An 11,674-nucleotide genomic window follows, 5' to 3' on the forward strand; every position below is an offset into this window, starting at 1 on the left:
CCCTTTTCCTTATTCCCCCCCCCCCCCCCGCCCACAATCTGTCCCCTCTATCGGCTCTCTTTTCCCTTCCTAACAATATCCTGCCCTCACTGTCTCTCTCCTCATTTCTCTTCCTCCACCCACTTTCTTCCAAGATGCAACCTTTATTTTTGGCCTGCAGTGTGTATCTGTCATGTCCGCGCGATTGCCATTAGCTGATCCTCTGGAGACAGTAGTCGTTCTCTGTGTCTAAAGAGCTGTTGTGGCCAGACGAGGGGTACAGGTCGCGGCGGAGCAGCCTGTTGACGACAGTGACCAGGACTTTCTTGTACTGCTGACGTAGGAGGGAGTAGGCGAAGGGGTCGGACGCAGCCTTGCTGTATGTCAGGCACTTACTGATGATTCCCCAGTGGCGGTTGATGTCCACGAAGGGTAGAAGCTCGGCCAACCTGAAGGGGCGGCAGCAGAAACATGACTGAACAAAGTACATTTCAGTCCAATTGCCATTCAGAACTCTCTTGTTCTTCAGTTTTTCAAATGTTCAAGAAGATGATTAGGTAAGACTGAGCCTATAGAGCTTTTAACACATTAGGGACAGCATGAAAATTATTAGGGTTGCCATGTGGACAATATCCACACAGAAAATTCACATAAATCACTGCTCCACTAACAAAATGGTACTCTATTTCAAATCGTTTAAGCACCTTGTTTATGATTAGTTAGTATGGAAGATTCTAAGTGCCTACATAAAAACAAACCAAAGAAAGTTCAGTGACATACAAGTCACATTGTAATATGTATTTCCCTTATAAGTTTCCATTCACTACGACATAATTGAATGAAAAACATCACTTAAAAGGACACTTATTAGCTCTTTGTTTCTAATAACTGAATGAATTGTTTTTCATTGTGACATGAATTTTCAATGTCACCTTAAAATCACAGAAAACAAGGTGAAGAGGTGTACTGCATTTCATTGTTGTCCAGCAGAGAACATCTTTAACCTGCACATTAAATGCGCAGCACTATCATTTGTTTTCACAGGGAGGTGCAGGGGAGCTTCTTTTTTTTTTTTGATATAGCATTTTAAATCTTTCTCAGAGAATACATAAAAAGGAAATACCTTTAGCGAAATACCTTTAGCGATGCCTACTGCATTTCACTTTATTTCTTTGATTTGTTGGTATAAAGGCATTTCAAGTCTTATCCATCAAACTTGGAAAAAGATCTCCTCAGGATAAATTATAATAAAATTAGTGTTTAAGCTGCTATTAGCAACATTTTTGTACTAACATCTTATTCAACACTGTTATATATGTGTTTTATATGTTTTAGGGAAGAGAGTGCTGCAGTTTTCTTAAGTCCAGAGGAAGATTAATAGAAAATGTTAATAAGGCTGCAGAGGGCTTTGCCTTTTAAAAAATGTAACCCATCAATTCACATTCCAATAATTTACATACAGCACCTTGTGTTCTGCTAATTAAAGTATCATTATGAAACAAAAATGTCATGGAAGCACAGAGTCAGCAAATGATGTGTATAAATGCTCATTTCAAAGCAGAACAGATACATGAGTAGGAATTATCATAATTAGTCACTCAGGATGCTTCCAGTAGGTAGGACTGGTCATGAGGCTGCTCCAATTTCTCAGACACTTTTTCCTTGTTAATGTGTCTTGCCTACTCCCTCCCACAAGTGCACGTATCACAAATATCAAAGTGATGGATCATCTGCATTCTGCACCACATCTGGCTGACAACAAACAGATTTGTGGGCCCCTGAGTCTTTTCCTCTTTTCTCTAGGAGCCACTGTTTGTTCCCTGTACTGTATCTATTGTCTTAAAACTGTATTGTGTGTGTGTGTGTGTGTGTGTGTGTATTTCAGTGGAAGCAGCATGGCAAGCCACCTGTTCTGGCTATCTCCTGGTTCAGAGAAATTAAAATAATTAAAATGATCAGGTGAAAATGTGCAGTGTGGTGTTAGCCAGCTGTTATGGGACTGTGCACTCCAGGTGTTGAATTGTCTCTAATCAGATCTTGTGGTGTGACAGGTTTGCATCTTACTGGTCTGCAGAGGACGACAACTCCCGTGAGTCTGGATGCAGAGATGATATTCAGGCTAGTTTTAAGCTCATCAGGCCACTCAATTGCTCAGGCTGTATTGTTATGAACAAAAGTTGTTGCACAGGAGTTTTGCAGTAAATTAAATGATTTATGAGTGAATTCCACTTACCTTGTAATTACATAAGGAGCAAAGCAGATGATGAATGAGCCGATGAAGATGCTGATCTTCTTTGTGGCTCTCTGCTTTCTGCTCTTTTGCTCAGCTAAACATCTTTGTTTCACGCTGAAACAGCAAAAGGCTTTCAGGCTTTTTTTTTCTTTCAAAATACTGACAAGACAATGAATTATACAGTGAAAAGGAAACATGCGTATATATATATAAATGCATTATGTGAACTACCTTGGGTGAATGTCGACCAGTAGGAAAATAGTCTGCATGGTGATGATGTCAATCCTCTTGCAGTGAAACCTGGCGACTTTCAACACCTTCAAGTAGGTGAAGCACAGGATGAGCAGGGAGAGCATGAAACTAGTGGCGTGGAAAACGACTGTGAAGATTGTGAACTTAATCCTGTCGCTGCCTTCCTCGCTCGGCTGCAAGGTGCAGGACGCGTAAACGTCGCTGTAGTCGACCCAGGAGAAGAGCAGCGCCGTCAGGGAGAAGGTGAAGGAGTGGAGCCAGGAGTAGCACACCATGATCAGCGCGTCCTTGTAGCGCATTTTAGTGGAGTAACTGAGCGGGAAGACCACCGCTATCCACCGGTCTATGCTGAGGGCTGCCATACTCAACATGGTGTTTGCGGTCAGAAAAGTCTCCAGAAAGCTCACCGTGTGGCAAACGCAGTCGCCAAAAGGCTGCTGGTTCCTGATAATCCCCACCAAAGTGGCCGGCATGTTCAAAACGGTGATGAGTATGTTGCAGAAGGACAGGTTCATGGTGAAAACACCGGGCACCTGCCGGCGTATCTCGGTGCTGTGGACGAAACATAGCAGCACCAACAAGTTTGACAACAGCGAGACGACCGCGACCACGACGATGAACAAAGCGAAAATGATTTCAGCAAAGTCCATGTCTCACTCCAGAAAGTCCACCCTCGGGTTACCTGCGCCTGTTGTCGACGATGAGCACTTACAATCAACCATGGTCACCCGTCGCTCATCCCTCCAGAGGCTCCCAAAATTAATTTCACTTAAATCCCCGCGTGTCCGCGCGCCGTCGTCCTCTCCAACTTCCACGAGCGCTGTCCAGCGTGCTGAACGGAGCATCCGCCGCCACCATCTCCCTCATCAAACTTGCTGATTAATTCCCATTAACGTCCGACAAGTGCACGAGTGAAGCTTTGAGAAGTGAAGCAAGTAAGGCGTGCGTGGCAAAAGGAGCGCAGGCTACCCCGCTCATCAGAGACAGGTCTGTAGGGGACTGAGGAAAGCAGCATGCCAATCCTTTTGCTGATCCTTTTTACATATGACGTGAAGAATCACAGCTAGAGGCAAGAGAACAACTTGTCCTACAATCACAGAAGCATTTAAAGTCTCACCTTATTCCCTACATATTGGAGTACTTCTATGATGAGATTTTTCTCTCTGCCCGTTGTTGGATTTCCTTGCGGAAACTTGTCAATCATCCCGCATGAGTTATTCACGTGCGAGTTTCTGGCGTCGTGCGCATTGATCACACCTTGCCTAAAAATCAATGTGGATCTGGAGGCGAGAGGGCGCAGAGAAATCCAGGGGTGTGCAACTGGATAATTAGAGACGCTTCTGCCGTGACCAAATGGCACCAGGTGGACCCGCGCGCCTGAGAGGCACGGGGGCAAATAGATCCTTTTCCTGAAATGAATTATTCATAGACCCACGGCTACTGTAGATTCACAGGGTGCTATAATAATTTGTGTTTGGTATGCAAAAATATATAACAGGACTGGCATTTAAAAGATAACCTGCTGTTGGTAGACTATGACTGAAATCAGAGTAGGTTTGTATTTTTAAAATATGATATAAATAGGCTATGAGTTTGTGCTCATGAAGACTAAAATGTCTGGGAGATTTTCAGAAAGCAGAAACACAGTATGTTCTAATGGGGAAACTTAGATGTCTTGTTTTTTATTTCTACCTAAATTTCTACACTGAGACTGATCAGTGCCACAGCCAACTTAAATCCCCGTATTTTCTATGATTCCTGGTTTACTAATTTGTTGAACAATCAGGCAAATCACCAATCAACAAAACGACAAATTCACATAGCTACACCCGATCTCATATTGCCGCCCCTGAAATAAACTAAATAGTTAACAGGGGGGAAAAGCGCGTTTTAGAGTTTTGTCTTTATTTCTTTCTTTTTTTTTCAAGTTGCTCATAGAAAGAACATTTGAGCACAACGTCTTTCACGTCCACTGGTCCATCCGTCCATGAACCAAAAGCCTTGTGGTAGAAGTAGATGCATTTAACATTGTAGCTGATATTTATTAAAATATTAGTGAAACGGTGTTTTAGTGTCACATTTTGTCAAGATAAGAACCACTGGATCTTTACTCATTTATTAGGGTTTTTTTTGCAGGAGTACCAGCCACAATGTATGTGCTTCTCCAGGAGGAGGAAGTAAGTTGGAAAACACCTTTGTACTTTTTCACAAAAAAAATAGAAGCTGGATTAAATTTATCATGTTTTATAGATCAAATATAAGCTATTAGCAAGAAGAAGTTTGGAGTTGCCTGGTTGTGAATAATCACTGTGTTTGGTTTTTAATCCTTTCTGCTGTATTTGGTAATAACACAATTATACATTTTGTTAATCCATTAATAAATGCTCATGAGTTTCTCACTTTCTAATAAGCCATCATGTCAGTAGTGGTAAATGTGGGCAATTCACTAATGACCACTTTTTACAATAACCCAGTTAGTAAGCTGTTGGATTTTGATCCAAACCTTTCCCAGAAGCTAAGGGATCTAAGAGTTCTTGTTAATAACTGTAAAGCATTAGTAAAGCATAGGTGAATTATTTATTAACCATTAATAATTATAATAATAACGCCTCTACTTACTACTTATTTACCCTTTATAAAGGTTAATCTATCAGATAGTGGACCCCCACACACACATTCTTCCTTTCTATGTCGATCTTTTTTCTCCTTTGAGAAAGTAAGAACATGTTGCAACTATGTCCAAATAAGCTACCACCTTGAGGCAATAAGACTAAAACATAAAGGATTGCACTATAAAAACAAATTTGCTCTAGGAATTGAAAACCATCGGTGTTTGTTTTAATACAAGGCATTAAAATGGTACCTACTCCAAATTGGAGCCGCATACTGTAGCCAGCAACAAAAGTGCACTTCAGAAATGTTTGTGCTCGTTACTGAGTCATGCCCGATTCTGGAGAAGCTCGTGTAGACAGTGACTCACTGGGGTCAGACACAGCCTGCAGGGGGTTTGTATATCTTTTCTCGTTTTCATTTGCTTCATACTCCCACTTGTTATGAGGCTTGTGCTGGGCTGAATCCCCTTCCCCTCCAATTATGTGCACTATTTTATGTATTGAAGCGCGATACAGTATCAGAGAATTCACTTTACTCAGACCTGCCTCGCTCGTGGCACTGATAGTTGAGTATTTAAAGTGATTAGGTGAGTCATCATTAAATGTAGTTTAGGGAAACTCTCAGGCGAACTGTATTCTAGCAGTAATGAAGCTATTACAGCACTGAGGGTGTGTTTGTGCCAGTGTGTGTTTCAATACGCATGTGTTTTTTTGTGTGTGCAGGAGTCAGAAAGTCAGACAGACAAAGCAGCAGTGGGTGATGTCAGTCACCTACAAACAAGTGATCAAATGCCCGGGAGAAAGCTACAGCTGGGCTCCTGGGGGACAAGTGCAAAGCTATTTATAGGCCTGATGCGGTGTCACCTCCAATATAACTCTTAGTGCCGGTGTATTACCTAACCGAGGTATCAGAGCGAAGCACTGAACACAGCTTTAGAACCGCAAATGAGATTGCTTTTACAGGATGCTTTGATGTGTGTTGAGTAACCAGCCAATGCAGTTTAGGTATCCACTAAAATGCCTCAAGGAAGTATAGCAGTTTAACAAATTCATTCGAACACTGCGACTGCAAAACAATTATTTGGACTTACAATATCTGTGAATTGTTTAGTACATTAAATGCCAGTGAAGAGTGAGAAATAGCCCATGGCAATTCCCCAGAGCTAAAAGGTGTCACATTTAATTTGCATTTTAATTCGGACCAATATTCCAAAACACAAACACACTCAATTTACAAGGCAAATCCAAACATTTCAGAAGCTGGAAGCAGCAAATATTCTAACTGATCAGGCTGTACATCAAAGTGTTGGTCAACTCACCTATAGTGCTGAAAAGATAAGTAAACAAGAGTCTACAACCATGCTAGCAGCTCTGCAAGACTGTACGCAGGCAAGGTGGCATATCAGCATGCTAATATGCTCACAATGACAATGCTAACATGCCAGAGTTTAGCAAGTATAATGATTACCATCCTAGTTTAGTGCGTTACCATGCTAACAGAATAAGTCAAAACTGACAGATAGTGGCTCTGTGAGACCGTACTTGTTAATGCTAACATCAGCATGCTAATATGCTTCTTGTGATGGTAATTTGTTTTTACTATTTTCTGAAAATTTGCAGACTAAAGTTAATTAATATTGAAAATAATCGTTAGTTGCAGGCTGACTTATCTACTTGAAGATGAAAAAAAACAGGCTTATATTAGACAGCTCAGATTGTTAAATAAAGTGAATCATTGAGTGTACAGTGCACAAATAGAGCAGCACAATGAGTGTCATGTTTTTGCAGCAAGGGCCAGACTGGAACAGAGCACACTGAGAGCAAAATGGATCTTTGTGGGCACCTCACGACCTCAGCCTTATAACAAAGACTGTTCTGAAAGCTTTCAACTTGCGATTCCAACCAGAGATCTTACATAACAGCATCTGACCTTCATCCAAACCAACATCCTGATCGCCTTCAGGCAGCAAGAGAAGTGCCTTAGATGTTCAGAAAAAGTGTGATCTCAGCACAGTAACAAACCCTCCCCGCGGCCCTCCTTCCTACCTGGAATGTCACTTGGAGCTTGTACCTTTTTTAATTCACTGCCTTTACAGTGTCCCAAGAGCACAGAGTACCACCTCAGGCCAGGAAGGAGGGGGTGCAGGGGTGATCACAGGTCATGCATTAGGTAGCTTGGCGGTTGGTATGTCTTGTCTCTGAGTCACAGCACAAGATACAGTAGTGGGTAACATGATGCCTTTGGACAGACTCAAATCCTAACAAGACTTTATCATGCGCTAGTCAACCACTAAATCATTCATAGATGAGACTTTTTTTCTGCATATTTTAGCCCATTTACTAATTGTGTGTCCTTTGTGTTACTCTCAAACATTTCCCAAAGAATACATATGAATTTTTGATTGATTTCCCATCTTTAAGATACTAAGATAATCCAACAAAGTGAGCTTTTAGTCATCTCCATTTAGTTTGACTTTATTTATAAGAGATGTTGTTATTGGGTGATAGTAAAATTGGACAATGATGCGCTAAAAAAATAAGATGCACTAAGTGAGTGGGGACTTGTTGAAAAAGAAAAATGAAACTGTACTTGTGCTCTGTTTTCGAAGACTTGTGTCTTTGGTGGGAACCAAGCTGTAACTCCAGATCTGAAAAAGGGAAGCCAATGCCGAAGTGCCTGAAATCTGCATTTTTTCTAATGGCTGGCAGGGGGCGACTTCACTGGTTGCAAAAAAAGGTCAGACTGTAGAGAAAGCTGATGATACACAGGGCAACTTTTTGAGCAATATTGCTGGGCAATCTTGCAGGTGGCAAGTCCGACTATGTTGCGAACAGATAGCGGCGGGGCGGAGAAGTGCATTTTGTTTTTTAAGCCTGTTTTCACTAGCCAAAATTAGCATCCCTGTTAAAATCACAGCTAACGTGAATTAGGATGCACCTTGCTAACAAAGCTAGCTGGTGCCACTCTCTCGTCCAAATATGGTCACATCCGTTTCCAAAAAACAAAGATCTTGACCGTCAAACTGCTAAACTCGAGGCTTCAAAACGGTGGTCCACAAACCAGTGAGTGACATCACAGTAGGTACGGCCACTTCTTTTATACAGTCTATACTAGAAACGGGCTTGGAGCTGAGAAGCACAGAAAGGGAAGCAAAGATGTGATGTATTGACATTAGGACTAACACATTGTCGGTTTTGGTCTTTTTGGAGGGATTTATGGACAGTAATAAATAAATGAAATAGCATCAGCTTCATGCTTTTAAGTCTTTATTGTTGCAGTTTCCCACAAGTAACGCACCTCTAACAACTGCATTACAATGTCTGGATAACATAACTTTGCTAGAATACTAAAAGTAACTGATGTGATGGATTGTCTATTTCAAGCAAGTTTCAGTTCTGTGCAAGTTGATTTCCCATCATATGGAAATTAATTTAACCACAGGTTGCCCTGAAGGTAGGATATCAATTTAAAATCTATTCATAATGCTTTGGAAAATGAACTAAAACATGCAAAACCACCAGTATAGTCCTAATTTCCTAATTCAGCACACACTTTGTCAGCTTGTCTCTCTGCTCGGTTGCCTCCAGGTTTGCATATAAATAACTTACAAAAATAACTAAAAGTCAGTCTGCAGGTTTGCGAACATATAATCACACTGAATATAATAAAACTTTAAATGTTGTTCCTTCAATCCAAAGACAACCAAATACTGTCTATACATCAGCATGTATATTTTTCAACTTCAAATATTGTGACATATAGTTTTCAAAATAGATTTTACCTATGATATAAAGGACACCATTATGTCTGGCAACAAACTATGTGTAGATCCTTGGATATGTCAGATTGTAGTCTGAGGTTCTACTTTCTACTGGCTCTTTCCAAAATGTATCAGAGATGCGATCAGGTATTTCTTGCCTATCGCTCAACGTCAGCAAAACCGCATGGCTGATTTTTCATTCTAGGAAAAAGGAGGTGAAGACACACACTCCTGTCTACTTCATTGGAGGTGAGGTGGAGCAGGTGATCAGTTTTAGCTTTCTGGGAGTTACACATCTCCACCCTGGTAAAGAGAGCTCTGGAATGGCTGTATTTTTTAATGAAAAGGAAGTAATGCCCTTTTTCTATATTTTGTAAGTCAATCTTATGACACTGTTTTGTTCCTACATTCATTTTTTGTGCTAAAAAAGTGACATTTTTACTGCTTCTGTTGTGGTTATATGCACATGGTAAGTTGGTGGATCACTGGTAAAAAAAAATGGTGCCTTTTATGGTTGGAAAAATACAGCATGATATCATTTGTTATCTGCTTTTGTGGAGCCAATTATTTGAGACTGTGTTCATGTTACCATAAGTCAGCTCATGCTGAGTCAGGATGGAGATACGAAAAGGGCTTGAAACAAGGTCAGAAGTCATTAACCTTTAAAGCGTTCTGTGGTCAGACTCAATCTGCCTATGATCCATCAGGCACAGATCAATAGCTGATCTTAAGGTTAGTGATACCTTGGAAAAATAGTCCCCAGCAGTAAGCCCACCTGAAGTAACGTACCACAGCTCCTACCTTGCACATCATAATGTAGGACACCTGCCTTAAACAGAGATTTTCTGCAAACTGCTTGAGCTACGATTTGTACTACATTTTATTTTAACTGAGGCTATGTCTTACCCTCACCAGAGCAGCCTGCCAGGAAGTAACCTAACCATTGAGGATAAAAATACGTGGGCCTGTTGTGAATGACAGCTCAGGATTTTGTTTACAAGGTTAGTAGTGGTGTGACAAATGGGTCTCCTCCACACTTCTCAGTGTACAACAACATATCTACAGCACACAAAAACAAAACTGAGCTTAAACATCTGCCAGGCATTTACTGTGTGTTTCATGTTCTTATATCTTAGTGGATACTTTAGCCTGAATGCACACTAACCGATGTGTGTCGTGTCACCGTGGGGACAAAAAATGAGGACCCCATGGGTAGAGACTGCTTTTTGAGGGCTAAGGCGTGGTTTTAGGGTTCAGGTTAGGGTTAGGGTAAGGGTCAAGGTTAGGCATGTTCGATGGTTAATGTAAGGGTGAGGGGCTAGGGAATGCATTATGTCAATGAGGTGTGTGTGTGTGTGTGTGTGTGTGTGTGTGTGTGTGTGTGTGTGTGTTATATGTTGCACAATCAGAAAAAAATGACAAATAAAAGTATGACATTAAAACCTGTTCTCATATGTAAGGAGATGAATCATCATGTTGTCTTGCTTGATATTATTATTTGCATACATTAGCATAATGTGTTTTAAAAAGCATTTTCGATTAACATCTTGATTCTACCAAAATAGTTAAGTAAGTAAAATTGTGGCAGACAACTTTAAAACCAAGCATACTGTTTAGCTAAACGCCTGTTTGAATAACAGTTCACATGTGAAATGTTGCATAATTGTTTGTAGATGGGTGATGACTCTCTTACTGATAAATGTTTATTAATTATTATGTTTTAAAAACAATCCCATATATTTATTTAGATTTCAGCATATAATGTATTGCAGTCTATGGAGACCCATTCACTCCCATTGTATTTACAATTCAGCACCTGTATACAGCACAAACCTCATTCAAACTCTGAAGTGCTCAGCATTGCACACTGTACAAATACTCGCTATGATGAAATGTATATTTTGTTAAAATGTTATAATGCATTAAAGTCTATGGAGACCCATTCACTCCCATTGTATTTATAAATCAATAACTATCTACAGTATCCCCCCAAAGTTAGTACAACCCTCACATTTTTGTAAATATTTGTTTATCTCTTTTCATGTGACAACAATGAAGAAATGACTCTTTGCTACAATGTAAAGTAGTGAGTGTACAGCTTGTATAACAGTGTAAATTTGCTGTTCCCTCAAAATGACACATCACACAGGCATTAATGTCGATGCAGACGGTGTCAAGCATGTGTGGCGGCAACCAGGTGTGTAGTACAAAGACAAGTGTGTCTTGCCTATAGTCAAGCATGGTGGTGGGAGTGTCATGGTAGCATGAGTACTGCCGGTTCTGGGGAGCTACAGTTCATTGAGGGAACAATGTAAATGCTCTGTATTTGTATAGCGCCTTTCTAGTCTTTTCGACCACTCAAAGTCACCATTCACTCACATTCATTCACTGGCGGAACAGTGAACAATTCGGGGTTCAGTATCTTTCCCAAGGACACTTCGAGCAGCCAGGAGGAGCCAGGGATTGAACCGCCGACCTTCCAATTAACAGCCAACCCAGTGTACCTCCTGAGCCACAGCCTGCCAACATGAATGCCAACATGTACCAAGACATACTGAAGCAGAGGAAGATCCCCTCCCTTCGGAGACTGGGCAGGGCAGTATACAACATAACAACCCCGAATACACCTCCAAGACGACCACTGCCTTGCTAAAGAAGCTGAGGGTAAAGGTGATGGACTGGCCAAGCATGTCTCCAGACCTAAACCATATTGAGCATCTGTGGAGCATCCTCAAACGGAAGGTGGAGGAGCGCAAGGTCTCTAACATCCACCAGCTCTGTGATGTCGTCTTGGAGGAGTGGAAGAGGACTCCAGTGGCAACCTGTGAAGCTCTGCT

General features: G+C 41.1%; 1 protein-coding gene across 1 annotated transcript; it reads right to left on the bottom strand.

Moving 5' to 3' along the window:
• Window positions 1-79: 79 nt before the first annotated feature.
• Window positions 80-3,159, bottom strand: LOC123981134 (G-protein coupled receptor 26-like). Its single transcript, XM_046065810.1, has 3 exons — window positions 2,444-3,159; window positions 2,213-2,326; window positions 80-428 (listed from the first exon to the last, which is right to left on the bottom strand). Exons 1-3 carry the CDS (start codon window positions 3,112-3,114, stop codon window positions 191-193), a joined length of 1,023 nt encoding a protein of 340 aa, XP_045921766.1. The 5' UTR covers window positions 3,115-3,159; the 3' UTR covers window positions 80-190.
• Window positions 3,160-11,674: the final 8,515 nt, after the last annotated feature.

The sequence above is a fragment of the Micropterus dolomieu genome, linkage group LG12 (genome assembly GCF_021292245.1).
Source record: "Micropterus dolomieu isolate WLL.071019.BEF.003 ecotype Adirondacks linkage group LG12, ASM2129224v1, whole genome shotgun sequence".
Classification (NCBI taxonomy): Eukaryota; Metazoa; Chordata; class Actinopteri; order Centrarchiformes; family Centrarchidae; genus Micropterus; species Micropterus dolomieu.

Coding starts and splice junctions, on each gene's coding strand:
- LOC123981134 (XM_046065810.1), bottom strand. CDS start 3,114: ATGGACTTTGCTGAAATCATTTTCGCTTTGTTCATCGTCGTGGTCGCG. Junction 2,327..2,443: donor CTGGTCGACATTCACCCAAG/GTAGTTCACATA, acceptor TTGCTGTTTCAG/CGTGAAACAAAGATGTTTAG. Junction 429..2,212: donor GCTCCTTATGTAATTACAAG/GTAAGTGGAATT, acceptor CCGCCCCTTCAG/GTTGGCCGAGCTTCTACCCT.